Source organism: Barbatula barbatula (genome assembly GCF_947034865.1).
Source record: "Barbatula barbatula genome assembly, chromosome: 3".
NCBI classification, from domain to species: Eukaryota; Metazoa; Chordata; class Actinopteri; order Cypriniformes; family Nemacheilidae; genus Barbatula; species Barbatula barbatula.
In genome coordinates this window covers 17,303,494-17,331,095 of record NC_136764.1, presented here as the reverse complement: position 1 = coordinate 17,331,095, position 27,602 = coordinate 17,303,494, and the positions used below count along the sequence as shown (strand labels likewise).

Here is a 27,602-nt window from a genome sequence, read left to right as displayed (position 1 = left end):
AAAATGTCCATTGCAGTTTTATTTAATATGAATGATGATGGCTATCAAAAAACTCTATAAAATCCCTCACATAAAAACATTTCATTCTAGTATCGGTATCGGTATCGATATCGACGATACTTGTCTTGAAAGTACTTGGTATCGGATCGGAAAGAAAAAAATTGGTATCGCCCATCCCTAGAGGAAACTAGCGGATTGCGCTGCCGGACTCCGTCAGCCAATAGGAAGTTGGCTGCGTGGTCACGTGAGCAAATTTTGAGTCAATCCCTCAGTAAGTTTCTCGCTCGTTTTAATGTGGATTGTTTGTCGATCTGCCGCCGTATCGCTCGAGCATACTTCATGGATTTACACAAGACCCGTCTTCGGAACTCTGCAATATGGCGTTTCTTATGAGATATTCAAGTAAGTGTTACGCTTTGGGATGTTCGGTATACATTAATTAGCCCTTAATATTTTAATGCGCGTGAACAGGGAAATTGGTTGGCTAACAGCGCTAAAATGTAAAGCCGCTATGAACTGACGAAGGAACTTCACGTTTTACGATGAACGAGTTTGTAATAATATCACGTACTTCATAGGGCCGTCAAACCGGTGACGAGATAACCACAAAAACTGAATTTTATACGAATATTAATAATACTGCGTAATGGTGTATTAATGCTTTGCGTTGGAGACGAATTCAAGTCATTGTTTAGTTCGGACACAAATTATATTTGTAGTAATACTTTGTGTAATTTGTGTCCATTAAGATGTCCACTCAAGACATTGCCAGTTATGAGTGACAGGTGTCAAGCTGTTAAACGATAAAGATCAGTGCATCCGTCACGTTCCACACTAGAAAGGCGTCACATATTGACAAAAGCAGGCACGTAAATACAGAAAACAGTCAATGAGGTTTCATGTGATTGGTGGGTCACGTTACTCACGTAGTTTGAGGTAACGTCAAAGGTCGTGAGATCGCATAGTTTGAAAGAGAGCACTGACTTAATTGGGCTTCTTAGTAAGACAAATATTATTAAAGCTTCATTGCTTAGAATAGCGAAATAGGACACTTCTCCAATAGATGCTGATGAATTTATAGGCAATATGTTATTAAGCAAATGACAAAACACAGATGCACAGCCTTTGCTTACCACTGCAGGTCTTTAACTTTAGATTTGCCCATCGGAAAGAACATAAGCGTTGCGTTTGACTCTCCATTCGGCAGCTGATGTGAATGGCTTTAGTTGCTTTAATGATAATTACATTTTTCTCCCACAGTGCTCCCAGCTCACCACTGGCAGGACGGTGCATGGATCTGCGGCTGAGGTGGCTCAGTAACTGCAGAAGTGGTTGTTGGAATGTTTCGACAGGGCAGCAACAGTGGGAATAAGCGCTTGACAAGCGGTGCTCGTCTGTCCCACCCCAACGTTGTGCCTTTGGCTATCGGCTCTAACAAAACAACAGATATGGGCCGGAGCTCTAAGACGAACCCTCTCAGCGCTATGGGCATGGACAATCCCATCACCCCACCCGGAGGAGACCCTGACTACATCATGCAGCTGGTCAATGATGTCCGCAAGTTTTCTGACGTGCTGCTGAGCCTTAAGGAGGCTTTTCAGTCCAGAGGTGGGATTCTTTGTAGTAGCGTTGTAAGTGTAAGCTTGCTCTTTGAAATGCTGCCTGCCAGGCTCAAGTGCATCTTTTGTGCATAACAGTTGTAGTGGTAACACTTTTGATAAGGTTCTGTTTGTTAACATTAGTTAATTGGGTCAGTATCATAAACTTACAAGGAACAATACTTTTAGCATTTATTCAATCTAAGTTAATGTTAACTTTTTTTAATAAACAGTTATCAGTTAATATCAGTAACTGCACAAGGACTTACATGAATCGGTGAACAGCTGGATTTGTATTACATGCTATTTAAACATATTGTTCATCGTTGTTGTCTGTTCGTGTTAGATAAATCTTTAACAAATATAACTTTGTTGAAATTTTTTATTGCTGTGGTTGAAGTGGTAACACTTGTTTGTGTCAGCTTCTACTAAGCGTGCATGTGGGTTAACTGTCTCAGCCCACGCAAATGCAGACTTGTGCTTGTATGATGTGTTAGTGTTCCTCCTTCTCATCACTTGAGGAGTGCCACGTCTGTCAGGGTGCCATGGGTAAACTCCTGGCCATCTTGCTGAGAGTGTTTCTTTTCTGCTGCACAAGGCATCTCTGATATTTGCCTCCCTATGCTAGAACCAGAATAGATAGGACTGTGTCTATATGTTCTTCTGTCTTCCAGGTGCTTGTTTACGCTCTTGTTATGCACTGTCTGTAACAACTAGAAGGTTGTGTTCCTGTTAGACTTTCCGTTTTAGAAAAGCAATTGCTTGCTGTGTTGATTTTCAACACCCAGTGAAAGAAAAAAGGCCGATAGTAACAGACCAATTGTTGTTTGTGGTATTATTTACCCCTATTTAAGAATAGCTCAAATATCCCATACCAAGGAATATAGGATTTAGTGATGGTTGTGCTCCCCCTCATATTCTATGTATCTTTGGAAAAACATTTAACCTAAAATGGGGATTGCCAGTAAAGCCGTTTTTTTTTTTGTTAGAATGCAGGCAAAATGCATTTACACAAATACCAACAAAACAAATCGAGTGAAAAACAAAATCATTCAGTTTTGGTTTAAACAAATCATTCAGTTTCCCTTTGTTTCAGTCAATGCTGGAGTCCCAACAAAATGAATTCTAGCTGTTTTCAATCAGTTGACTGTGTGGTTAAGTATTGATCAACGAGATTCTTCCTCTGTCAAGCCGACTCTTGTTTGGTGACACTTCCCACAAGCAAATGCTTTCGACCTCTCTACTCTCTTACTGCCCTGTTGCCTCTTAGTGGAGGAGATGCTCACTGACCCTCTAAATTTATGGATTCATCCTGTCTGCTCATAGATGGATCATCACAGCTCTCCATACTCTCTGCTGTGTCACTTGCTTTTATTTCACACTGGTGTCTACAAGTTAGCTAGGGAAATGCTGAATGCCTGGTTGAAGCTATTGTTGCTAACTTCACAAAGATTAAGTTGTTTATCAGACCATCTTTTCTTTCTGTGTTTTTTGTTGTTGCTGTAGTTAGTGTTTTTGCTTATTGCAAGCATGGCTCATCACTTTGATCTGTCTGACAAAACTCTTCTGGTCTGTGATTCCTCCTCTCTGCCATGATGCCCCCTCCTCCTGCATACCCCGCATTCCTCCAGAACAAATGTTCACTTGTTGCTATGGCGCCTTCGATTGACTGTTGTTAGGTGCGTGACACATGAAAAATGACTCTTCCCTGTTGAAATTTTGAAGGGTTTTCAAAGGCATTTTCACACTGGCACGATTATTTGACCCTATGCTGACAGTCGCGGAAGTGCTAGTATGTGAAGTGTTAAGTGCAAAGTTGTTTATTTTTTTAAAACTGGTAGATGCCTCACACATCATGGGAAAAAAATTACGTTTTGTTTCTTTTATTAAAACGCATCTAAGAGCTAAGCCTAGTGTGATTTTCTTTGAATCCAAAATAACTTTTTTAACGTTGAACTCCCGTGACAGTTGGATATTCAGAAGGGTGGGGTGTTTTTACTGGAAGGTCCAAATATCAAATAATTCCCCCTGTGTTAGGGGAAAATCGCATCCAGAATGAGTAAATATATTGTGGCATGTTCACACTCATCATCATGTGGGTTACTCAAGAATGTGATATTCTGTTGAGAGGAAGAGTGTCATAGCTTTTGAGTTTGAAGAAAAGTTTGTCATGCATATAAATTAGCTGAAGTAATCCAACTGAATTGAAAAGTTATCAAAACACAATTCCAACATGTTTAGCCTTTTATCTCAATTTAAGTCCCAAACTAGGTGTAAAATATCTAGAATTTACCAGGTTTTTTCTTTTTACTTTTATTTGCTGATTTATTGTGAGATATTTTAAAATATCTCGTTCTATAATGAAAGGGTTGGATTTTTTTAAGACTCTCTCTATCCTGAAGCGTGGGAACTCTGAAGGATCTGAGTCCACATAGAACTAGTTTAAAAGAAGTTCAGCTCTTTCACATTTCTAAGACTTTGTTAAAAACGGCTACTGTAAGGGGGTCCCGATAAATGTGAAGCAAATGTGGGGTTGTTTAGATATAAAAATTAAAGATGCCAGATTTGTTTTCTCATAGCTGGACCTAGAAATCATTTTCTTGAATACACCAGCCTGTTGGAGGTCCTGGGGTGGAGGCCCCTTCAGCATGTGCTAGTGGTGTTAATCTGGGGATGTGGACAAAACCCTCCAAATTGAAAAAGTGAAAAAAAGACATCCCACCCTCGTGTAACGAGATTGCTTCACAAAGTGTTGCGGGTGGCACTATTGCCAAAGCCCCCGTGGTAGGCCATATAATGGCTCGCTGCGCTTGTGAAGTGGAGGAGAGAGATTTGTTGGGCAGTAACTTTCCCACTGAAGGTGAGGGATGTTTTTGTGTGGGCCTGCGGTTGGGTAGCATTTCCTGGGGTGTGGATTTACAGCCACAGTTCAGCAGATTGGTCATGGTGATGTTCCAGTTGGCCCATGAAAATCTAGCAAGAGTGCAGGACCATCAATGGGTGTGGTGTGTTTTTCAGGGTGCACGTCAACTTAATGCATCTTGATAGGGTTTATTTTGGTTTAGCTCATGAACTATGTGAATGAACTGAAATAAAACTTTTCATATGTGATTTACCCATCTAAAGTGGTGTTTGTGGTATTTTGATTTCCTCTAATATGTTAGCGGGACACACCAGTTTCTGTTATTTTCCTGCACTTCACAGAAAGGTCTTTCTGTTTCCATAAATCAGAAGTGGCATGGTTTGAGGAAGACCTACAGGCACAGCGTCAAACCCAGTGGCGTTTTCTCACTGATGAATCGCAACGGAGTTGCTAATCTCGTCTGTCGCTTTGGGAAAAGTGCAACTAAGGCAGGTCGAGACGTGCCTATTGATTACCTGTTGTTAGCAACGGAAGAAATGCCAGCAGCTGTGCGTAATGCTTTGAAGTGCATGATGACATTGTGTTAACTCGCTAGTTTTCTGGGAAACATTTGGAACATATGCTGGAAATAACACAACCCTGTGTCAGGAAAAGACTGACATTTTATTTTCCGACTATAGCAGTCTTTACAATCTATTTAATTGACTATGTTTTTAGTTTGACATAGTTATAAAATGTATTTGCTCAATATACTGAACTGAAGTCAGAAATTAACATAGAAATGTAAATGGAAACCTTATAGTAGTTTTGTGTCTTTGAAGGCCTGCTTAATAAAAAAGATGCTTGAGTGTAAAGATTTGGTCAGATAAGTCCCTTTAGTTTAGTATGTTGTAATTGAATTTTGCTTGCTGCACTCAATCTTTGTAAGATGAGGAGACTAGCAATTTCAGTTTAAAAACAAACCCATCACCATCGATATAATCAGCTTGGATCTGTAAAAGCACTATTTGTGTCAAATGATAACACCAGTTCCGAAATGAAAACTAAGTTGACAAAATGAGAGAAACGCAGGATAGAGAACCTTATTGTGCTTCATTCTCACACTGCTGTGCGAGGCTTGTTGGCAGTTGGGTGATATTATGTTAAACAGCTCTGATCAGAGACAGAGGGGCGGGTGAAGAGTACTAGTGAAACATGAAGAGACTGAGCGTGAAGCGTGGCTGGGCCAGCACGCACGCTGAGCGTGGGAGGGAGAGAGACTCGCTGCTGGAGCTCTCGAAGTGAAATGGACCCTGGACCGAGGGCCATCAGCAGGGGGCTCGTCCCGAACAATGCGTGTTTGCCTCTCTTCCATTTTCCCCATCGAAACAATGACCCTCAGTTCCCGTGAGCAATTTTCATGCATACTTTTTAAATCCCATTGTTTTGACAGCACTGAAGTGTTTGGGGGCCCAGATCGATGCATTATTCATAACAGAGCAAAAGAGGGTTTGGAGACCACTGGTTGCTATGCCGGCATGAAGATGTCCTGGGACCCCAATCAGCTCTGACACATAACATAGTCCCCTGTGTGCTGGGCCCCCATTGGGCGGATGCAACATTCCGTTTGCTTTTTACATTTTGGGCCACACGGGGCTTCAAATCAAACACCAGGTGATGAAAAGCTTCCTCGGACATGACTGGACTACACCATTATAAAGTTTACTAGGTCTTTGATTTTAAAACAGTGGACCATATAAACAGTTAAAGTGTAATCGGAGCAAGGTTTCCCTCTATGACCTGTTAGTTGGGACTTGACCTCTCACCAGTAATTAGAAGGGCACAGAGTGGAAGACCTACAACAGGGATTGGGCATTGTGATGGTGGCCTTTTGTCTGTGTTCTCGGTGAGGGACACTTCAAAGTCAAAGAGAAGAGAGATCACTGACTATGCCTGAGGCTAAGGCCTCCTGTCCATTTATCACACTGGAATCTCCTAATCTTGCCGTGGAGAAGACCTGCACCTGGCTATCCAGGTGGAGGAACAGGTCATTGTGTTGTTGTGTTTTCGTGAACGTAATGCATGATTTTAGGATTTGTCTTATGAGAAATCCTTGCAGCAGGTTAAACAAGTGGGAAGGAAACACGGATGTAGGCATGCACATAATCTGCTCCTTCAGGACTCAGATTAGAAGATTTCTGCAGAATTTAAATGCCTGTCATTCATACAATTCTACAGATTCTTTGTCCCTCAGTCTACGTATACACCAATATTGTTCAGCTTTTTGGCAATATTAATTATAGAGCTATGAAAAAAATTAAGAGACGATTTCAAAATTATTTTCAGTTTTTCTGAATTTACTATTTAGATGTGTTTAGGTAAAATGGCAATTTTTTGTTTCATTCTGTGAACCACAATAACTAAATGTCTATTTTCTAATGCAATTTTTGTTTCCAAATGCGTTTGTTTGCAGAAAATGAAAACTGGAGAATAATGTCAAAATAATAGAAAAGTTGCTTTGTATTTTTCTTTCAGACCTTAAATATTGCAAAGAAAACAAGTTCATATTCACTTTTAAGCAATCCAACCGTGTTGGCTGTATATCCAACCATAGATCATCTATTAACATCTATTAACCCATATGTTTGTTTACTCAGCCAGTGTTGGTGGGTCTAGTGGATCCGCTGCAGTTTTGGGTTTTTAATTCAACACAATCAAACACTTTGTTAAAATTATTAATAGATGTTTACTTCACCCAATTACATGCAATCTAAACACCATAGATTTTTTAAATATTTGCCCTGTACCTTTGTTAGATTACATTTATGAATTTATTTGCTCCACGTTGTTTAGCGGCATCAGCAGGGGCAGAAACAGAAAACTCACAAACACACTCAGACTCTCTCTCTCACACAAACGCACAAAGAAACACACACAAACTTACTAAAAGGAGGCCCAGACATGAAGAGGACACATTGAAGTTACGCAGAACCTATAATTTACACAATTTTGTAAGCCCTGGGTCCAGTGGACCTAACATCCTGTATGGTAAGATAAATGTGTAGGGGTAGTACAGTGTGCTGCCATTGAAAATGTGTCCTGCTATATGTTCTTCACAGAGAATAAGCGAAGGCCGATGAGTTTGAAAAAATTATTTTAGCATTTTTCTTTTGATAAAATTTGAAATGGGAGGCACAGACTAAACACCATACAAGGTTAATGCTAGGACGATTCACTGATGTAAATCTACAGTAAATTAGTCTGGATAAACAGCATATTAAAATTTTTATGATACTCAAAATGTTGAGGGTGAAAGAATTGCATATACATGCTTGATCACATTAGCTTGAAGGGCAATCAAAAGGTCATGGCAGTAATTTAGTCTTCATGACAAGAGCCTGGATTTTGCTTAACTATCAGCTGAACAAATTACAACTTTTTGTTTTCCAGTGGAAATTGTATCTTTTCTTTGTGTCCCCATACACACAGACACACATACCTTCTATATGGTGCTTACATAACGCTTCTGCCTCATCCCTGTGATATGATGTGCACAGGGATGGTACGAGGTGAGGATAAAAAACAGATGCTCTTGTTACTATCAAAAACCCCAAAACGGTTCACGACATCCAGTTACAGTAGATGTGAAGTCGTCTCTGGTACACACGGCACAGTCAGTACATGCCCTATCCACTTAAGCTTCATGCAAACATTCCTTTGGTCATTTTGTTGTTTAGGTGTGATTTAATTACTGGTGACTTAGAGCCTGTTTACACCTTGTTTTATGATGCGTTTCGGTTGCTCGGATCACAAGTGGACGACGCAAAATACAGGTGTAGTCGGGGTGTGAAAAGTTTTGAGCTCGTCCTATGTCGACCACTTCCAGAGGTAAACGCATTCTACCGGATTGTGTTCGTGGTGTAGACGAATGTGTTCGAACAGGCACAAAAGACCACTTACTCTCCGTCTACAGACACGAAAAACTTTGCCAGCTGAACACTTTAATGTTTGGTTTAAAAAGGAAAAACGTATCAAGCACAATGTTTTCTTATTACAAATTTGTAACACACTTCAAGCAGAAATAAAAACGCTGGTCTCTGTATGTTTTTTGCCGGTCGCTTTCGTAATGTGTACATTGCATGTGATGATGTAGTCCATTGATCGAAATATCTGAAAATTTCGCCGCCCATAAATCCTCCCCTTGAAAATTCAGGACAGAAGTGGACAAAGGTGATGGATTAAAACACCAGGTGTAAATAGGCATGTGTCTTTCATCCACTTGTGATCCGATTGATCAAAACGCATCTTAAAACCAGGTATAAACAGGACCTTCGTGTCAACAGGCCTTTACAGTTTTTAACACACTTCCGCTATTTCAAAATACAAGAACTAGTGTCACACATACACTTGCTACTTCCCAAAAACATTTGGTTAATGCTAGCAACTTCTCACATTTTTTTACATATTTTAAAACAGGAGATAAGTCAAATCTCCCTGATCCCCTTTTCCACAAGAGCAGTAATCCAGTGCTCTTAGTCAGCAGCAATGGAGCTCTGTGCCGCATTCTCAATGTACAGCTCACCTTACTAACAAAAATGAAACCATGTCTGAATACCCATGCATTTCTGTTGGCATGTTTGTCTCTGTACGTGTATTATCTTGTTACCTGCCATCTCTCTCATACTCGCAGAGCATCTCTGTCTGCATCTCTGCCACATAGTGTCCTCTATAATCTGCTTATCCTTTCTAACCGCAAAGGCTTGCACGATCACACTAATGGTGCCAAAAACAGAGACACGGTTACGTGTGTGCCTCAGATGAGGAAGTGTCATGAGTGAAGTTATTCAGTGTTTTCGGGCAACTGACTCAGCTTTTAAAGTGTATTTAGTTTTAATGCCGACTACATTGTTGATGCACCCACATTGTTTTACAGCTGAACATGTTGAGGTAGCCAAGCTGACGTGATTGTGGTCTCTGTCTGTTTTGTCACCCACAGAAAATCAAGAGTGCTTGCAGCACGTGGTCGACGAGCGACTCGGCGAGCTGGTCCGCGTATTGAAAGCCATCATCGGCAAGCACCAGGCGCTAAACTCTGCTGAAATTCTCGGCGCCGCAGGCACAGTTATTGCCAAAGTCAAAGGTGAGCGTTCTCTTTTAGCCCCACCCACTTTTTAAAACTAAAGATTTGCAGCAAAAGAGCATTGCTGGCTGTTAATAAAGTACCATTGGTTTCACTTGGTTTGACACTTGCAGTTCTGTTTTAGTAGTTGATCACAAACATTGAGTCAACACCAGGCTGAAGTTGAGGGGAAGTAGACAGTTCTCAAAACCTAGCTCTACTTGCACAGTTTCCTAAATGCAGATAAACACTTTTGTTTGTACAAAATATTACTTTTGGCTAGAGCGCAATATTTTTCAAATGTGCTTAAGTGTGCTTGCAGTCCAGACCAAAAACTGATTATTTTTTTGTCATGTAGAGATAACTAATGTGGCTTTTATTAATTGTCCGCATAATTCTCTGTGGATTTCAAAAGTGTGTGTTTTGAAAAGTATGTTGGTTGAAATTACTACTTAGTATTAGCTTGTGCCACTAGAGGGCCAATGACCCTTTTTACTGTTTCTATCAAAGGGAGGATGCTGTTTGTGTAATCTTTAACAGCATTCTTGAGGCATTTGCCTTTTTATGACTGTTAAGATAAACATGCCTTTGATACCTGCTCAACCTGAGTGCTTCAAGTTACCTGAAATACCCACATTCCAGCACAAAAGCTCCCCCACACAAACTCACTTTTGATTTCATGTCAGCCTGCCTTCTCTAGATGGAGCTTCAGGAAATCAGATGCACATTTTTTCACCGTTGATCAGAGTCCATGAGGTCTCTTTTTTTATTCTGCATAGTTTTGCCAAAGAATCTCTCAAGGGCACATCAATAAAAGTGTAAAATGTCTCAAGTTATTGAAATTCTTTCTTCCCCCGCCCATGTCTAGAACAAGTTAGTGGCATTTGACTGCCTGTATTTTCTCTGCTTCTCATTTGAAGGAGTCTCTGTTATCTCGGGTATTTTATCCTGCCTTATGACGCATCGCACCCTGATAGTGATAAACGCACATATTTTTGGAGAGAACATCTCTTCAACTTTTGGTGTTTGGTTGAAAAAATATGCATGTATGTTTTTGTTGACATTCAGGACAACCTGTACATTTTGACATTCTTTGGTAGGGATGAAAATTATAATCAAGTTTTGGAACAAGCTTTTATTTTTTATCAAAATGAGCCGCAACTCGATATATATCATCAGTGTTTTAGTTCAAAAACAATAATTTCTCTTTACATCACGGTTTTATTTCAGTTTTACTTTCGAGGGGTTTTCTTTGAGAGAACTGGTTTCTGGCTGACTGTAGCCGTTCTCATAGTTGAGCTGGGATGGGGGCAGAAGTGGAAGCATTGTTGTGGAACTGCAGGATGTCCTGAGGAAGAAGTCAGCGTTCCATTCCATTGCAGGGGCCGCCTGTATTCAGAAGCAGAGAGGCTTGCACGAGGAGCCACGCACCTCTCACGCTCTCTTCTCCTTTGCTTATGTCCTCCGTTATAGCTGCGAGCTTGAGTGGCAGTTGAGGGTGGGGATTCCCACAATTGCCGACAGCCACTGTGTTTTCCGTGTCATCCATCCAAAAAACTGCAGAACTGGAAACTACAGCAGATATTGTTTTTTTGGCCCAGTTTGTCAGGAAAAAGTGGAAGTCAAGCTTCATTGAATCATTCTAAACTGGGCTGTGGCATTAGTGTCAGGATAATTTTGTCTCCGCTTTAGCTGTGTTCTGTGCTTTACCGTATCAAACCTGGATATGATGGGACCTAAACTAAGGTGCGAGTTAAAACTGCTGGTAAGTTGGGCGAAAGTTGTCCTCTGAATTTTTCTGAGGGTTTCCTGTAAAGGGGAGGCACAGCTAGCAGACAGGAAGTGCTTGGTTAATGCAAGTTTCGTAGCCTCTCTGAGCCTTTACTTGCTGCCTGTCATATCTTTTCTCCATTTCCTATTGAAAAGATTTGTATTTTGCTTGAAGATTTAAGGTCAAAAAGCTGTCAACTTCTTGTCTAAGTGTTCAAAACGCAAGAAGCTAAAATAGCATTGGCATACTGCTTGAAACAATGTAAATAATGAAGATATTTGAATGTTTTAGTATTTGCGATATGTTGTTTCTGGGGAATCATAAACTTGGCACACGCCAGCATTAGATGTGAAATAAGGAAGAATACCTAGTTCCTTTTCTTTAAACAGGTTCAGGTCTCTAATCTCCTGCAAATAAGTGAATTCATTGATGTTGCGTTAAACTTTGAAAACAATCTGAAATAGTTTGATTTAAAAGCTCACTTCAAAGCGGCCCTTGACGGCTATGGTGTTTGTAGTAGTTTTCAAAGCCATATTGCCAATAAATAGTGGGCAGAAGAATTGTGGCTCATCGTCTAATAATTGTTATTTTCCAAATCAAATCAGTGGACAAATTGTAATTTTGGGGTTTATTACTTTTCACAGGCTTGAAAGTCAAAGAAGTCAATAAAGACAACAAAGATATCATTTTTGGCGAGATATACACAACCATTGACAATTTGGCGTTCACGTTCGGCAATGTGTGAGTACTTTTTATCTTTTTTTGGAGCCCTCTCTATCGGTATATTTACGCTCAGATTAGGCACTTTTTGTTTCTGTTACACATCAGCCATGTGTTTTAAAAGGTTAGTTTACCGAAAAATGAAAATTGACATAATTTACAAGAGTCACCCTCAAGTTTTTCCAAACCTATATAAATTTCTTTGTTGAACACAAAGATATTTGGAAGAATGTTAGCATTTTTCTGTTCTGATTCATCATTCACTACCAAAGTAGAAAAACATATTGTATTTTTGGGTAAACTATCTCTGTCCTTACTGACTGTCTTACCCCTTGTGCCACGATGTAACATTAAAAATTAATGTACTGTAATTTACTTTGTCTTAATTTTCATTTTTTGGTTGACTTATCTTTATTTTTCTTTCATAAAATAATCATGAAAACTAAGAGAAATAAGAAATATTAAATAAATCAGTAGCAAAACTTGAGAGTATGTAGATTTTAATTGGTGAACTTGTAAAGTTGTGAAAACTTCAAAAAACTGAAGTTGAATGTTGAGATTTGCACTCTTGGACAAAACTCACAAATCTGTCTTCTGAATTTGAAGTTTGCAAAAAATAGTCACAAATGTGTAAACTGGCATTTACAAAATACATTGTCAGATACAAATGCATTGCACATATTTACACGTTTTCCTAGATTCGGATTTGAATTGCAACTACAAATAGGCATGTACACTAAATATTGATTCAATATTTTAAGATCATCTGTAAAAAATCCAAAGCGTCCATGAGAAAATAACTTCCAGTTAAACCCACAACCCCAATACTGTTTATGATGGCATTGTAGTCAGCCTGGCATTATATTTTAAAACAAACCATAGTACACAACGGAATGTCGATTGTATACAGAGTGATGTTATTCAAATACATTAAGAAATGTTATCTATGCAAGATAGTACAATTCATGGAATAGTTATACATGATAGTATACATAAGTGTGATGGTTTCGCTTAAATTGAAAACAGTATTTCAACATTCAACTTCAAGTTTAAACAAGTACAAATACTTACTTCAAAGTTACCAATTAAAATCTACATGCTCTCAAGTTTTGCTAACGATTTACCTTCATAGAGAAAAGTAAAGGCCAAAATATTTGTATGCAGTGCATTGACTAATGTGTCTATCATTCCCATTTCAGAGTGTCTGACTTCCTTATGGGAGATGTGGACAGCGGCTGCAGGTTGGGGTTTCCCCAGACCATAAGTCATGTAAGTCATCATCACCTCCATTTTTTTAGTGTCTATGGAGTGAATAAAGCGATAGGGAGCTTATAATTAAATACCTATATTTAAACATTCTTTAAAGAATCAATGTACCCAAAATTTTTTGCCGTTATATACTAAATGACTGTGCGGTGATCTTAAAGTGGTTGTACAGATGTGGTTTAAAGAAGTAGTTCACTTTAAAAAGTGAAATGGGGCAAATTTTTAAGTGAACTACTCCTTTAAACCAGGGTTCCCAAACCTGAACATGTATAATCTGTCTCAACATCCAGCAAAATATGGGGGGAATATTCACATTTGTTCTTTTTTAGTACAGCAGTTTTATTTGTCATTTTACAAATTAAATCTTCGTTTAACCGCAATACCCAAACATCTTATGGTTAGATATCAAAACAATGTTTTTTTCTAATCATTTATTGGGCTAAACTAATTTTTGTGTAAATTAAACCCACCATTTGAAACAATAATGGATTTTCAAAATACTCTATTTGTGATCCACAGATAAATTCCTTCATGTGTCTGGAACAACATGATAATAATAAAAGATTTTAAAATTTTGCAAGAAACTGTACCTTTAAGGCTCAGATGATTGTTTTGTAAAAGATGAAACCTGCCTCTCTTATTAAAAGAGGAAGGTGTTTAAGGCTTTTGTCGACTGTTGTCAAATGAAAACAACCACAGATCTTATTCCTGGCCTCTGTAGTCAAACTTATCAAATGAAGCATTTCTCTTTATCTCCTCTAGTCTTCTGAAAACCTCTCTGATGATTTGGGAGGATGCCATCAGGAGAGAAATTATCTGGCAGGTAAACCTCTTTTTTCTTTCATCTAGTTTTCATTGTAAAACTCAGAATTCAGACTCGTGCCGTTGAAGGTTTGCACGCTCCCCCTGAAATACAAATATCAACAAAAGTTGTCCTAGTTTTAATGGACCACACATGAAATTAGTTATTCTACCAGATACACAGATAAACAGTTCTGACATAGGTCATGCTCCAATGCTGGGCTCAATACACCCTGTTTTACATTCGTGATATTTTTCATATAGCCTCACATTCTTCTTTTTTGCCAAATGGTTGACATTCTTTAGCTTTTTTTACGTTTGTGTTTGGAATAGGAACCACATGTGGCTTTTTAGGCGGGGTGCCTGGATTCAGATGGAGCGCAGCTGGGCGTTGTTTATATATGTGTGTGTGTGGGGGGAATCAAAAGGGTGCGTCTCAGTGCATTTGGTGAAGGTTTAGCACAGCTTTTATGAGATGATCTCACATTAGTGCCGTTAGTGTCACTTTTAGAAAGGTATTTTTGTTTGTCATTTGTGCCATGGCGATGGAGCATAGTAATATTACAAGCAGTCTTCCACCAGTCTCACTGCCTTTAATAAAGCTGACATGCTAAATTTGCCTTGTAACTTTTGGCCTATAAAGTGCAAAATTGTATAGTGGATTTTATAGTGAGTTTAAATGACAGAACCATAAACGTCATCTTGTTCAAAGGGTACCTCATTTTGAACAGCTCTTTTTAAGAGATGTGGAAGGTCTGTGTATGTTTTTGTATTTGTGTATCAAGGGGGTTTGTGTTTGTGTGTCCAGATCCGGCTTTGTCCTCTCCAGAATTGTCCCCTGTGGAACAGGTGGACCTGCTTCTGCTCAGAAATGACCGAGGAGTAGAGTCTGCTTTACTCTATGCTAAGGCCTGGTCCAAATACACCAAAGATGTCCTGGCCTGGGTAGAGAAACGCCTCAGCCTGGGTTAGTCTGTTCATAATGCTTATTCCTTCTTGCTCTGAATTGCTACTCCGCTTTATATTGAACATTACTTTGGTGTTTTACAGACATGGAATGTGCCAAAAGCTTTGCCAAGATGGCAGATTCCGCAAAGGCAGTTGCAAGTCAACAGGTACTTTTAAGTACATTAGTTTGATTTAAACATGGTATTTACTTTGTTTTTCTTGTTCGGTCGGTGCTCTAATCAACATTCTAATGAAATGATTTGTATTTATTGTAAAGGACTACATGCCCTTCCAGGATATTTATGTATCTGCCTTCAAAAATGAGTTTGAGTACAATCAGCTTCTGCTGCAAACAGCTGCGGCTCTACAAACTAACAAATTCATTCAGGTAACATTATAAAGAGATTCAGGTCAAAATCATAAATACAATTATCTATTTCCATCCACGTTAACTTGACCTAAAATTACAATAAAATAAATGTAAATATAACTTTTAGTGATTTGTTTTTTTAATTATGCATGTAATTTATATCTGCATGGGCCAGACTATTGTTTATTTATTCAATTAATTTATTATTATTTTGTAATATTGTGCAGTTCATAATATTGATACATTCCAACTAGGTAAGTTATTATATAATTATTTACTTTCCACATCCAGTTTTTACTTTTATTTGGCGCTTCATGAGTGTTAGTTATGGACTTTGTGTAAAGACCTCAAGCACAATCAACTCCTTATAAAATAATCGTGCCTCCCATAATTCCCACAGCCACTGCTGGCCCGTAAAAATGACCTGGACAAGCAGAGGAAAGAGATTAAAGAACAATGGCAAAGAGAGCTGAAGAAGATGGTACTAATGATAATTTAAATTCTCTTAATTTCATTGTTTGCGTTTCTTCAGAATGTTAACATTGAATAATGCGTATGTGTGTTCAGTGTGAGGCTGAGAACGCTGTTAAGAAAGCCTGTCTGCTGAAGCTGCAGAAGAGGGAGGAGTACGAGAAAGCCCGCAGCTCCACCAGCCGCACTGAGGAGGAGCAGCTGGCCACAGGAGGCAGAACTCTGGAGAAGAAACGAAGGGTGGAGGAAGAGGCCCTACAGAGGGTACTACACAAATGTAGAACCACACTATAAAGAATTTTACTGTCTACGTTTAATTCCACCACCATCACAGACTGCACGAACACACACGCCCTTGTGTTTATTGAACTGATTTACTGGGCATCTAAGTTGTGACGAGAAACACAGAAATGGTTTCTGGGAATTAGTTTACAGTACAACCTCTGTACAACATACTTAACATCTGGTTCATTCATTTACACCTACATTTTGAATAATAATTCTGCTCTAACAGTCTGATGCTGTATCTACTATCATAAAGCATACAAATGGTATGGTTGTCGTGATATATAACTACATTACATAACTCTAATTGTGAAGGTACCTGATGTTTAACACCGTTGTGAGGATTACTTTTAGTCTTTAAAAGCTGCTGTATATAATTGGTTTAAAGTTCCAATGCTGTCCAGTTTTAATCATCGCAGTCTCCGTTAAAATGATAGTTTGCCCAAAAATGATAATTTTGTCATTTCAAACCTGAAGTTGGTTACCGAACAGTACCTGCAACATTCTTCAAAATATCTTCTTTTGTGTTCTGCAGAAGATTCATACAGGTTTCAAATGACGAGTTCATTTTTTGGTGAACTATCTAAACATTTTTTAAACATAGTTTGACATGTCAATTTGGAAACCTATTTGGTCATTATTTTTGGTGCACATAAATTACACACTAACTAGAACATCCGATGAAAGCACTGGTTCTGTTTTATTGTTATGTTTGGCTCACAATCTATGTTTTTGTGGTGACTCCAGGCAGAGGAAGCACATGAGCAGTATAAAGCCAGTGTGGCCGATCTCGAGGCAAAAAAGGTCGGACTCTCCAACGCCAAGAGTGAGATTCTCGCTCAGATCCGGAAGCTGGTCTTCCAATGTGATCTGACCCTTAAAGCGGTGTGTATCACTCCCCCTGACAGCAGTAATATATTTACTATTAGTATTAGTATGCCACAACCTCTCTTTAAAAGCAAATGTTTTTATTGTAGTACACTGACTTCTCTTCTGAACTGACTGTAGGTGACGGTGAACTGGTTCCAGATGCAGCAGACTCAGACTGTGCCTCTGCCGGTTAACTATCAAGCTCTGTGCGAACAAGCCAAAATGTATGAGCCAGGCCAGCGTTATTCCGAGTTTGTGTGCAGTCTGCCCAAAGAGCGTGTGTGGCTGGAGTCTCTGTCTCAGGACATCACCGCTCCCTCCAAAACTGGGTTAGTCTGCACTCGCCGCAGAGCTCTGGTTTCCGTGCGGGCCTGAGTGGGGCGTGTATTGTTTGCATCTTCCTCAGGAAGAATGTTGAATGAAACGATGCCATTGTTTATCCAGGAGTTTCTGTAATCGCTGTCTTGTGTAAACTTCGCTTAAAGCTTGACCTCTGAATCACACCGACTGCATGCACATGCACCTGTACAGATATTGGCAAGTTCTATCCAGTCCTGTTGTGCATTAAACACAGGCTTACCAATGTCACATCTGTTCAAAACTGAATTGTATTAAACTTAAGTGCATTTCAGAAAACAAGAAACATATTTCACAAAATCCTAAAAACAGCCAGCCATGTTTATCTAGAGCATTTCAAATTTTGAAAACAATTTTCTTATTTCACTATGTGAATAGTATTCAGATGTTTCAACACATTGTTTCATTATTTGGATTGATTGACAGCCCTGGTATTTTTGTGTTTATCTTTTTCAGAATGTTCCTTCATAAGAGGTCTGCTAGCAGCACCCACTCTTCCCACGGGAACCTGTCACAAGGCTCAGTCACTTCTGGAGATAATCACAGCGCTGATGAGGTTGAGGGGACTGCACCGCCCTCCAAGACCAAGATCGGAGAAAGGCGCTCTAATAGCAGTGTAGACATAGGTAGGTATACCCAAGATTTGTGATCGAACTAAAAGTTTATACATTTGAACCCTGCAACGGAATGGGTGGTTCTCTGGCATAATGCCCATTGAGCAACACACATAACATCATACTAGCTCCAGAGAAATGAAAGCTGTAATTTTACCTGCGTTATGTGACTGTCTGTGAAAACAGGTTCCACCGGCGATAAAGATTCTGTAGTATTCTTAGTTCTTTGAGCTTCACTGACTAATCATACTTTCTTATTGATTCTGTGTGATGTGTTAAGTAGCCAAGTTAACCACTAGCGGCTTCAAATGGACTGGCAAAAATGCCTGCCATTTACATTTACAGTTATTCATTTGGAAGACGCTTTTATCCAAAGCGACTTACAAGTAGTTTTTTTATACAGTTGCACATTACTGCAGAGCAATCAGGGGTAAGGTGCCTTGCTCAAGGGCCCTTCAGTCATGACCTGCTGTCACTGAGATTAGAAGCATTGTTGACAGTGTCAGTGTTTACATTCTTTGGGAAGCCAGCATACAACTGGCACACTTCCAGTTGTCCTTGGACATTAAGCTGAGAAAGAAACTTTATTAGCATTTCTTAGGCTCTAAAATTCCAAACTTTTTCTTTGCTCAAATAAAAACAGGATATTGAGATGTTTTGCATTTCAAGGCACATTTTGTTTTGGCAAGCTCTGGCATCCTTTTAGTTTTAGGCCTGATGCATCTGCTGTAGGTTTTCAACATCTGGCCAGGGCTGGCTGTGGAGTATCTGGACAAAGACTTCCAGCAGTCAGGATTCATGCCCAAAACCCAGATCGGCCCTCAGCGACCACAAAAACCCCTGATAAATTGATGTGATTAGTCTGCTGGATCATATCCCCCGCTCATATTAACATCAGCATCCAGACTCAATTAAAATCATGGCCTAGATATGAACTGTGAACTCATAGACATTTGATTTTATGCCTTTTTCAACCCGAATTCCAGAAAAGTTGGGACGTTCTTTACATTTTAATAAAATTAAAATTAAAGGAATTTCAAATCACATCAGCAAATATGTTATTCACAATAGAACATAGATAACATAGCGAATGTTTAAACTGAGACATTTTACACTTTTACACACTAAATTAGCTAATTTAAAATGTAATGCCTGTTACAGGTCTCAAAAATGTTGGGACGTGGGCAACAAATGGCTAAAAAAGCAAGCAGTTTTGGGAAGATTCAGCTGGGAGAACATCTAGGGACTAATTAAGTTTATTGATATCAGTTTTGTAGCATGATTAGCTATAAAGGGATGTCTTAGAGAGTCTCTCAAAAGTAGAGATTGGCAGAGGCTCTCCAATCTGTGATAGACTGCGTGCGTAAAAAGATTGTGGAATACTTTAAAAACAATGTTCCTCAACGTCAAATTGCAAAGGCTTTGCAAATCTCATCATCTACAGTGAATAAGACCAACAAAAGATTCAGAGAATCTGGAAAAATCTCTGTGGTAAGGGACAAGGCCGGAGACCTTTATAGGATGCCCATGGTCTTCGGGCCCTCAGACGACACTGCATCACTCATCGGCATGATTGTGTCAATTACATTACTAAATGGGCCCAGGAATACCCCCAGAAACCACTGTCGGTAAACACAATCTGCCGTGCCATCAGCAGATGCCAACTAAAGCTCTATCACGCAAAAGGAAGCCATCTGTGAACATGGTCCAGAAGCACCGTCGTGTCCTGTGGGCCAAGGCTCATTTAAAATGGACCATTTTAAAGTGGAAGAGTGTTCTATGATCAGACGAGTCCAAATTTGACATTCTTGTTGGAAATCACGGACGCCATGTGTCCTCCGGGCTAAAGAGGAGGGAGACCTTCCAGTGTGTTATCAGCGTTCAGTTCAAAAGCCAGCATCTCTGATGGTATGGGGGTGCATAAGTGCATACGGTATGGGCAGCATGCATGTTTTGGAAGGCTCTGTGAATGCTGAAAGGTATATAAAAGTTTTAGAGCAACATATGCTTCCCTCCAAACGACATCTATTGCAGGGAAGGCCTTCAGCAGGACAATGCAAAACCACATACTGCAGCTATTACAACAGCATGGCTTCGTTGTCGAAGTATCCGGGTACTGAATTTTGCCTGCCTTTCACCAGAACATTTGCCGCATCATTAAACAATAAATACGTCAAAGACGACCATGAACTCTTCAGCAGTTGGAAGCCTATATAAGGCAAGAATGGGACCAAATACCAACACCAAAACTCCAGCAACTCATAGCCTCAATGCCCAGACGTCTTCAAACTGTTTTGAATAGAAAAGTAGATGCTACACCATGGTAAACATGCCCCCGTCCCAACTTTTTTGAGACCTGTAGCAGGCATTATATTTTAAATGAGCTAATTTAGTGGATAAAAGTGTTTAAACATTTTCTATGTTATCTATGTTCTATTGTGAATAAAATATTGGCTCATGTAATTTAAAATTCCGTTTAGTTTTAGTTTTATTAAAATTTAAAAATCGTCCCAACTTTTCCGGAAATCGGGTTGTATACTTAGACGCTTTTAAATAAATGGTACGCCTGAATGTAATTGCTTTTAAATTTGACTCTTTTGAATTCAGTTACAAATTCAGTTATGAGAGCAGTGTTGAAGACAATACTCAACGCCCTTTTTTAGGTTTAAGAAATGCTGTGAAGAGATATTTTGTTGAATAAAATTGAAGCAGTTATAGACTGTTTCATCATAACACATGTGCACTTTTGTGACCCCCCCAACTTAACTTCTGGTACACATTCACAAACAAATGAATGCCTCTAGGTTATTTCTGATAACAATCAAAAGAAACCAAGAAGAACCGTTTCTTGGCTAAACTTGTCTCTCCAATATTTAGAATTTAGACTCTGATACCAAGCTCAACCTTTAGACGTCATTGTACCATAATACAATTATGATAGAGTAAAATAATAATATATTAACATAAATTAAATAATACATAAATAGTTATATTATAGACACTAGCCAAACACAAATTGGTAGTTTACTGGGGGTCAGGCGCGCGTCCAATGAAACAATCTATATATCCGTGTGTGGACATTTAGTTTGTTTTGTTTTGTCAAGTCATATGTAGTGTAAAACCATATATATGGTCTGGTTTCTCGAGTCACAGACACTCCATGTAGTATATTCATAAAGGGAAAGTTCACCCAATAATATTCATTCTGTCATCCTTCACTCTTTATTTTCAAAAATCTTTGTATAACTCATTTAGTGAAATGCAAATTCCGAAACATCTGAAGTGGTTTTTCAAAGTGTCTTCTTTTGTGTTGGTCATATGTTTCTGAACAATATAAGGGTGAATATAAGATTAAAGAATTTACATTTTCGGGTAGACTGTTTAAGCATTGCTGCTGTCATACACCAATAGTGATTGTGAATGCTTTATGTGTTGCAGCGGTAAGGATGCAGGGCTCTCAGCGGGTCTGGAGCTCAAGCAGTGCTGGTGGAGGGATGTGCAGTGACTCAGAAAGCGCTGGAGGAAGCAGTGAGTCACGCTCAATGGACTCCCCCACTGCCAGTCCAGGTACATTCTCCAACTTCATTTTATAACAGTGTGCTGCTTATGCATGTTGGATACCAAAAGTAATAAGCTATATTTTAGCAATATATTTTGTGTCAAAGTCAGTTACTCTTTCTTTTTTAACACTGTACTCATTGGGCTTTTCATACTTGAAATCGTTTACCCCAGGTTATTCTTAACCCCAAGTAAACAGAATCCTGGGTTATGTGTTTCACGCTGCTTATAATTTACCAGGGGTTAACATTCTTATTTGCATATTTGCGGAATCAACATTAATAATTGGATAAAAACTGCAGCATCAAACTGACTGAATAAAAATAGTGGTCCCTTTAAATAACCAAATAGCTTGTTGTTCCGCATCCATTTTTGGCTGTTTTAAGCCTCCTAAGACGTTACTTACTCAGATAAAAAAAAAGCTGTACAGATTTGATTGGGTGTCCGTTGATAAGCGTCTGGTCATATAATTCTGCTCCCGCTTCGTTTCAGACTGCACACGTTTAACACCGCAATGCAGGGTTAACCCTGCAAAAGCGATGCAAACCCTGCTTCGGCAAGTGTGAAACGTTTGTTTACCGGTGGTTAAGAGTATAAATGTATAAATGCTTGTTCATATATTTAATATCAGGATCTACAAAACAACATGCAAAACCTCACCTCGTAAAAACATCAATCAACAAATGATTGAAATGTTAAAATGTGCCCCTTTCATAATCCGACCCTGAACTGTTGAACCCTGTTTAAGTTACCATTTTTTTTATACACTGAAAAAATGACTCTTTAAAGAGTAAAGTTTGTAAGCTGTAGTTTGATCTAGTTGTCATTGGCGCTGGGTGGAGAAGTAGAGAATAAGAGAAGTCCTGTGCAGAACAGAAATGAGACTGTGTTTGTTCTTGCAGGGGATTTCAAACGCAGGCTTCCCAGAACTCCCTCAACTGGTACCATGTCTTCTGCGGATGACCTGGATGAGAGAGAACCACCTTCCTCATTAGATAATGGTTGGTAGTACACTATGAAGCGTGTGTTTGTTTGGGTTGGTGTGTTCACAAAAGTTTGTAGTTACAGTTTTACTGTAATACATAAGTGCTGAGTTTCTTCACATCCATGTTTTTGCTTGTTATGCACAGATAGGCAGAGTGTTGATACTGGCCACAGTCAACAGTTCCTGTTTCACTGTTTACCTCACAATGAAACGTTTTATAACAATAATAGCAACGGCTTCAATTATAGTTCACTACCTACTTAAAAGAACCCACTGTGTTTTGGAGATTAGTTAAATTGAAGTTTGGAAACTAATGACGTTTGCCCCTCCCAGGACTAGCTGAGATGGTGATGGTAACAGCCAGTTCTCCTGGACCTTTCCGAAACGCTCAGATGTCAAAAGCCGCTCACACCCACAAGTTGAGGAAACTGCGGGCACCCTCCAAATGCAGAGAGTGTGACAGCCTGGTGGTGTTTCACGGGGCTGAATGCGAGGAGGTATCTTCAACACCCACTTTGATTCTGTTCACTTTAATGTTAAGTAGAATAGCTTGTCATTGTCATGATTTCTTATTACATAGTGTTCCTTGGCCTGTCATAAGAAATGCCTGGAGACTCTCGCTATTCAGTGTGGTCATAAAAAGCTCCAGGGACGACTGCACTTGTTTGGGATTGACTTCGCTCAGGTAGCTAAGAACAGTGCTGATGGCATACCTTTCATCATCAAAAAATGCACCTCGGAAATCGAGAGTCGTGCCCTGAATGTTAAGGTAAACAGGCATAATTGAAATGTTTCTGGAAGAAGAAATGAAAAGGTTTCATTTTCTGAGTCATCTTTTGCGTAACACCTACTTTCGATGCATTTCAAGGGCATTTATCGTGTGAATGGGGCGAAGTCTCGTGTGGAAAAGCTGTGCCAGGCCTTCGAGAATGGAAAGGATTTGGTGGAGCTTTCTGATCTCCACCCGCATGACATAAGCAATGTGCTCAAGCTTTACCTGAGACAGGTGTGGTTGGACAAAATAACCTTTCCCAGTTTTGTATGGGATATGAAACATTTTTTTAGTTATGAAACTTCCTACTTTGCAAATCAGCAATCATCAAAGTTTTTCTTTGTCTTTCAGTTGCCTGAGCCGTTGATTCTGTATCGGTATTATAATGAAGTCATCGGGCTAGCGAAAGAGACTCAAAATGTCTTGGCGGACGAGCCTGGTTCAGCTAAAAGTAAATCATCAGGAGAGCAGTTGTGCCTCAGCGTTGAGCTCAAAAGAGTCATCTTTAAAATCCGAGACCTCCTTCGCCAGCTTCCTGCAGCCCACTACAGAACCCTGCAGTTCCTAATCGCCCACCTGAACAGGTACATAACCACTCCAACATTTACATAAACAAAAAGGCGGTGTCATGCACAGAATACAAAATAAACCTTCAATCTGTTCAGTGTCTGAGAATTTCATTTTCTTTGCTGTACATTGTTCTACAGAGTATCCGAGCAAGCCGAGGAGAACAAGATGACTGCTAGTAACCTCGGTATCATTTTCGGTCCCACGCTCATCAAGCCTAGACAGCTAGAGGCAGAAGTGTCCCTGTCCTCTCTGGTTGACTACCCCCATCAGGCCCGCATGGTAGAACTGCTCATCAGTCATCAACGTATGATCTTTGATGTTCCCCTCTGCCCCATGTCTCCCACCAACCCAACAGCCCCAAATGTTCCTTTTGACAAAGAACCGAAACTCAGTCGCAACTCACGTTCTCTCATGGATATCAAAGAGGTGAGAGGGGAATAGAAGATGGAAGCTGTGACACATTGAGCATCATCTGGCTTTTTTTGGCCTTTTTGTGGTACAAACTTTTTCAAAATGTGCTTTCTTTGTATTTTTTATTTAGAGCGCTAAAGTCTTCAAGAGACACTCATCTGTCATTACCTCACAGTTGTTGGCGGAAGTGAAGGAAATGAAGACAGGGGCAGATAGAGCACAGACGTCTGGTTAGTATGAGTGTGTCTGGGCACTGTGAAATCAAAATTGACCGTATGTACATTAGGTATTTAAACATGAGGCTGTGCAGACACTCCAGAAAAAGAATGTTTGCCTTTGTAATATTATCTTAAAATGTAATTGCTTGCTTTAATTTTCTTAAATCCTGCTAATATGTAATCGTAACTAGTCATTCAGATTCAAATTAAAGTAATACTAATTATGGCAATAATAGATACTTGTATAAATAGTGTTTTTTATCTCCAGCATGTGTCGGTTCAGACATCAACGGGGTTGGTCCAGTGGAGGCACAGAAGACCACATCTGTCTTTAGCCGACCCAGTGCCAGCACCCGAGCCGTGCAGATGCGTCCCGCAAGGTCTAAGCAGGTGTCCCGACCCATCAGCATGCCCGTGGACCGACTGCTTAATGAGCGTAACAGCCGCAACACAGCTGAGCAAGAACATCCTCCCGCTTCCATTCAGGAGACCACCGAACCAGAAAAGCCTTCAACACCACGACTTTCGAGCTATTACAGGAACACCTTCATAGACACTCAGATGCTAAGAAGGACCTGGGACAAACAATACAAGCATTATGATGTGACGCCCAGAACTGCAATGATTGTGGCCAACCTTCCGTCCTCTGATGTGACGGACTCAGCAAAGTCATCCTCTGAGACTGTTTTGGGAACAGCGGGCAGCGTGAGTGTGACACCCCACAGCAGTACTTATATATCTGGTGCTGGCCAGTCCAGCACAGCTCCAATATCTTTCAGAGCACCACGGACTTTAAAACCCCCCCCTGGAACGTTCTATAAACCAGGAAGCCAATTCAGGTCTTTCGAATCTGTGGCGAAAACTGATATGAATGCATCGACCACTACCGCAGGAGTAATATATACAACAGCCATTACCATAGTAACAACAGCGGTCACCGCAACTGTGGCGACGATTGCCACGACACTGTCCACACCCCCTACCACACCCACATCATTGATCACCACAGCTACAAAAGCTGCCAAGCCGAGCATTACAACACTGACAATGTCAGTAGGTTCTGTATCAAAAGGACCGGAGGAAGGACTGTCAGAAAGTGAATCGCTAAGCCCCACCACGCACTCTCCCGCTCAGTCTCCAAGCTCCAGCGCAGAAGAGCTCAGTCCCACGGAGGCCAAACCCCTCTATCAGAGACGCAGCCGCCGTGTGCAGGAGATGGAGCTTAGAGAGGCTCACTTTGTTTAAATCAGAGCTGGACATATCTCTTATCTGGCCTTTTGGCCTGTGGGTCAGTCTTTGTCATGCTTGGTACAATATATTATGCTTATTAAATGACTGAATTGATACTTTTTATGGTCATTTCGGTCATTTTAATAGCATTGTTAAGACTAGCGGACCTATCAACACCTTATTTTATAATATGTATGTATTTGTATGTAAACTGTCTTCGTTGTGCCATAATGTATATATGTAATTGTTTTTTATCCCTTTGAGAAAGGGCAAAATATTAAGAGAGAGATGAAATGCACGCAAAATGTCTTTGTGGGTGTTTTCTGGATAAATAGTTGTCTCTTGTCCTGTCAAAGTGATAGTTCACCCAATTTTCATTGTGTCATTATTTACTTGCCCTCTTGTCATTTTAAACCTGTATGAATTTCTTTCTCCTGCAGAACACAAAAGACAAGTGAATGCAAGTGAATGGGTTCCGGTTAACAACATTATTCAAAATATCTTTTGTGTTCTGGGGAAGAACGACGGTCAAACAGGTTTGGAATTACATGAGGGCGAATAAATAATTTCAGAATTTTTATTTTTGGGTGAACCATCACTTTATGCTACTGTGTGAGCCAGCAAAAGCAGCAGAGGTCCGAAACATTTGTGACATTCACTTATTCATAGTGTTCTGTTTTGTGATTTATTTGGGGTATTACGGCCATTACTTTTGTCCTTTTCACTGTGATAACATTTTATGAACCATTCAGAGGTTATCAAGAGAGACACTGCTATATCAAAACATAAAAAGTTATATTAATGTGTTATTCATAAAGTTACAGGTAAAATATTCTTTGTTTGAAATGAAATATGTGTAGTTTTGTCTGTAATGTCATGCCATCATGCTTATTGTGATGTACTTGCGAAGCCTAAAAGTCAAATTTGTGACCTGAATTTTTAACATACTTCGAATGCTATGCCACTGTTGATGTAATAGTTGCTGCCAGGTATATTATCTGTTGTATAGTTTGGTTCCTGGAAACGCAGTGATGCTCGTGCATGTTTTAGGCGGAGCAACTGCATCTGCTAATGTTTACATTTTCTACACCAGCTGCCATACACATCTGTCAACACAAACAAATCCTGAATACATGCAACATGTTTGCAAATTAAATATTTAGTTAAAACTATTATTGTCAGATTTTTGTCTGTCAGTTTACATTTCACAGATATTTCACAGGTTTTGTGAAGAGAATGTTGTCACTATGAGGGTCATTGGCAGGATATTATTAAGCATTTACGCTACGGTTCTTTAATGTTTTTTTACATGTTGATGTAATTCGTGTGTCATCAAATGAATTGTTCACCCAAAGGTTCTGCTATTATTTTCTCATCCTTGTGTAATTTCAAACCTGTTTGACTTTCTTCGACAGAACACAAAAGAAGATATTTTGAAGAATATTGTTAACCGGCACTCACTTGCATTGGTTTTGTGTCCATACAATAGAAGTAAATGGGTGTCGGCACCTTTTGGTTACCAACATTCTTCAAAATATCTTTTGTGTCTACGGAAGAAAGTCATACAGGTTTGAACTTTGAAAAGACAAGAGGGTGAGTAAATTTGCTCGATCACTTTAAGATTCAGTTGTTTCCAAACATCTGTAACTTTGTGTTAGCAATAGTTATAGTAATAATTATAATTGCTGAATGTAAATACAATGACTCATGTCAAGGTTGATGTGCTGTTGTATTGTAGGAAAGTCTACAATATATTTCTTGTCGCTGTCGCAGAGGCTGTTCTGGCTTGTCCTCACGCCCTACATGTATGTCTCTGTTTGCTTCAA

At 39.6% G+C, this 27,602-nt stretch overlaps 1 protein-coding gene across 2 annotated transcripts; it reads left to right on the top strand.

Moving 5' to 3' along the window:
* The first annotated feature begins 180 nt into the window (after window positions 1–180).
* On the top strand, window positions 181–26,956 carry arhgap29b (Rho GTPase activating protein 29b). 2 transcript variants are annotated; one of them, XM_079453274.1, is made up of 23 exons: window positions 181–402; window positions 1,261–1,608; window positions 9,437–9,580; window positions 11,975–12,071; window positions 13,250–13,319; window positions 14,079–14,139; window positions 14,926–15,084; window positions 15,168–15,232; window positions 15,343–15,453; window positions 15,836–15,916; window positions 16,003–16,170; window positions 16,939–17,076; window positions 17,200–17,390; window positions 17,875–18,044; window positions 21,471–21,599; window positions 22,493–22,591; window positions 22,909–23,072; window positions 23,156–23,344; window positions 23,444–23,581; window positions 23,699–23,931; window positions 24,055–24,343; window positions 24,459–24,558; window positions 24,815–26,956. In XM_079453274.1, exons 2-23 carry the CDS (start codon window positions 1,341–1,343, stop codon window positions 25,789–25,791), a joined length of 4,041 nt encoding a protein of 1,346 aa, XP_079309400.1. In that variant the 5' UTR covers window positions 181–402; window positions 1,261–1,340; the 3' UTR covers window positions 25,792–26,956. The 2 variants fall into 2 exon arrangements, with proteins under 2 accessions (XP_079309400.1, XP_079309401.1); XM_079453275.1 differs by lacking the exons at window positions 181–402; window positions 1,261–1,608; window positions 9,437–9,580 and adding an exon at window positions 10,957–11,324.
* Window positions 26,957–27,602: the final 646 nt, after the last annotated feature.

Bases quoted from the DNA above. Each gene is read 5' to 3' on its own strand.
- arhgap29b (XM_079453274.1), top strand. From the start codon at position 1,341: ATGTTTCGACAGGGCAGCAACAGTGGGAATAAGCGCTTGACAAGCGGT. The intron at 23,582-23,698 runs GTGTGGTTGGAC...TTTGTCTTTCAG, and splicing joins TCAAGCTTTACCTGAGACAG to TTGCCTGAGCCGTTGATTCT. The intron at 24,344-24,458 runs GTGAGAGGGGAA...TTTTTTATTTAG, and splicing joins CTCTCATGGATATCAAAGAG to AGCGCTAAAGTCTTCAAGAG.